The sequence below is a fragment of the Geospiza fortis genome, unplaced genomic scaffold (genome assembly GCF_000277835.1).
Source record: "Geospiza fortis unplaced genomic scaffold, GeoFor_1.0 scaffold53, whole genome shotgun sequence".
Classification (NCBI taxonomy): Eukaryota; Metazoa; Chordata; class Aves; order Passeriformes; family Thraupidae; genus Geospiza; species Geospiza fortis.
The window spans coordinates 9885591-9888328 of record NW_005054305.1 but is presented as its reverse complement, the minus strand read 5'-3'; the positions used below and the strand labels follow the sequence as shown (position 1 = coordinate 9888328).

At 46.0% G+C, this 2738-nt stretch overlaps 1 protein-coding gene across 1 annotated transcript in view; it reads right to left on the bottom strand.

The window, feature by feature from the left end:
- MRPL15 (mitochondrial ribosomal protein L15) overlaps positions 1-1605 on the bottom strand; it is a 10809-nt gene extending 9204 nt beyond the window's left edge. The window contains exons 1-2 of the mRNA XM_005418383.2: positions 1578-1605; positions 996-1145 (exon numbers count right to left, since the gene is read on the bottom strand). Coding sequence (XP_005418440.1) covers positions 996-1145; positions 1578-1605 — 178 coding nt within the window. The remainder of the gene's footprint in view (positions 1-995; positions 1146-1577) is intronic.
- Between the last annotated feature and the right edge of the window lie 1133 nt (positions 1606-2738).

Here is a 2738-nt window from a genome sequence, read left to right as displayed (position 1 = left end):
CTGGCGCGCCTTCGCAGCGGTGTCGCGCAGGCGGGGGCGGTGGGCCCGGTGTCCGGCAGTGCCGGAGCTCAGAATTCCGATGGCTGGGATCAGGGCGCTCCTGGCGTTTTATCACTGCTGTTTTATTACTGAGACCTCAGCCGAGTGTTCCCAAGCCGAGTCTCTAAAACCGTCGGGCTGCATCTAAACGCGGCTGGCCGGCGTTGCACCGAGCCTGGCTCAGCTGCCCCCGTGCAGGTACTGGACTATCCATTGCGGTGGGAGACTCCCGGGGCTTCACCCCAGGAGCAGCCATCCCCCACCAGTGGGATCAGGGAGAGAATTGGAAGGATAAAAGGTAGAAAACTCGTGGGTTGAGATAAAGACATTACTAGGGAAAGCAAAAGGTGCACATCCAAGCGAAGCAAAAGAAGGAATTGCTTCACTTTTTACCATGGGTAGACAGGTGGTCAGCCATCTCCAGGAAAGCAGGGCCTCACCATGTGTCATGGGTACTTGGGAAGACGAAGACCATCACCCAAAACATCCCCCCTCCTTCTTGCCCCCACTTTATATACTAAGCATGATGCCGTAAGGTCTGGAATATCCATTTGGTGATTGAGGTCACCTGTCCTGGCTGTGTCTCCTCCCATCCTCCCATGCATTCCCAGTCTTCTCATGAGCATGGCAACGTGAAAAGCAGAGAAGGCCTTGGCTCTGTGCAAGCCCTGCTGAGCAATAACAAAAACATCTCTATATTACCATTCCCGTGTTCAACACAAATCCAAAGCTAGGCCCCTCACTGAACATTTGGAAGAAAATTACTGCAGTCAACACTGAGACAAAGACGTTCCTAGTACTGCTGCAGTACTTGATCACATCTATTATTTCAGTCTTTTAACTTTAAATGTGCACAGCAGCTTCCATCAGTATACTGGTCTGGTGGGAAGGGTGTGTGGGGTGCAGGCTCAGTGCAGTGAAGAACTGAATTGTACAAGCTGCCACTGTGGAGTTACAGAGCAGAAAGGACAGCTCCCGTTCTGAAAGCTGATACTCCTCAGTGTAACGTCCTGCTTTCCATCCTGAAACTTCTGTTTGACAGTACCTTCTTCCATGTTCAATGTCTGCTTCATTGGAGTAGGGATCAGGCAGCAGCTCTGCCAGCACTGAGAATAAATGAAGGTAAAATGACAATCATGCTGCAGAAATCTGTGAGTTTCAGTATGAAATCTATGTAGCTTTTTACCCCCTTCAAAAAAATTAAGAAAAATTACATTGTAACAAAACACAAGATGCTGGTATGGACAACCATCTTATCTAAGCCCATTTTAGCCTCTAGGGCAGGGAAAACTAAATAATTTAAAGAACGCTTTACCTTGTAAAACTCTCAGTGCTCTAAAAAGAAACTTCAAATGAGGTAGAAAAGTTTCATACCTAAGATAGATATCTCACTCTGAAGGGACAGCCAATGTACCAGTTTTGAAAGGTTCACAGCTCAAATGTTTCCAGCAATTCCTTTGGCATTCCTGAAGGTCAGTTTCTTGAGCACTTGTCTGTGCCCAGCAGACTGCCCCATGCCCAATCCATGCAGAGCTCACATTTCCCCAGTGCCTCCCCTAGGGCCATGCTAGCAGCAACCAGGAATTCAAGTAAGATCACTCCAGCTCTGCTGGCTAAAATACTAAAATCTTGTTCTGTTTATTAGCAGACTATTACTTCTTAGGCTGGAAGTTCAGCAGCAGCTCACCTTATGGAAGTGACATTTACATGGTAAATAGCAGAGTAGAGAGGGAAAACAAAATTTTGTTCATGTCCCAAAAAGATGATCTAGAACAAGAGTCAGGTTCAGCATACTTAATAAGCACCTGACATAATGTGCAGCTCCTAATCTTTGAAGAATTTTTAAAGCATAAACTGTATTTTCTTAACACACTTGAATTGGGTACAGTACATGAAGCAGGAGCACATGCTAAATTAGAGACAAATCAAACCACAAAAAGTTACCTGTGAAAATAATCAAATTTTAGCAATAACAATGATGCCCTGGCATCAATACTATGTATCGAAACATCCTAACAATCATGGCAAAAGAGGATGTGCATTCAATGTTACACAGCTGGCATAAGGGCTCCTCCAATAAGTTTTATGCAGCCAGCGCTGGTGATGTTGATGAGCAAAAGCTTTGTGAAAAATTGTCCCTGTTTGGTATGGAACACAGCAGTGGGAAGGATGTGAAAGAAGCATAGTGTGCGTTCAGCTGCTCTTGGAGCTGCCAAACAAGCATCCATGGCAGCCACTTACCACCCGGCAAATACAATGAGCATATTGATTTTCTGGGAGTAAATATCTGACAGAGATGTATGGAATAGAAGACAAAGAACAAAGTATTCCCTTTTGATAAAAATGTGTTTGCCATACATATTCAGAGTTGGTCTAAGTATTTGGAATGGACTGGAATGATCCAGTAACTCCAACCAGAGTGCCTGAATAGCCTAACACATTTCAAGACGAGTAAGAATCAGTGACTTGGGAGCTGTAAGCCGAGAGATTTAATTCAGCGGTGAAGGCATCTAACCCGATGAGTACAGACGAGCCCCGTCTCGCCGTGCTGTTTGCTATATTTGTGCTGCTTTTCCTGCCATCCCGTGACTTAGCCTTTTCTATTTCACCTATTTAAGAATACCGTAATTTCCTTCTTCCCCCGGGCCTTACAGCTCAGCACAAGGCGCCCGCCCGCCCGCGCCCCTCCCACCGGCTCC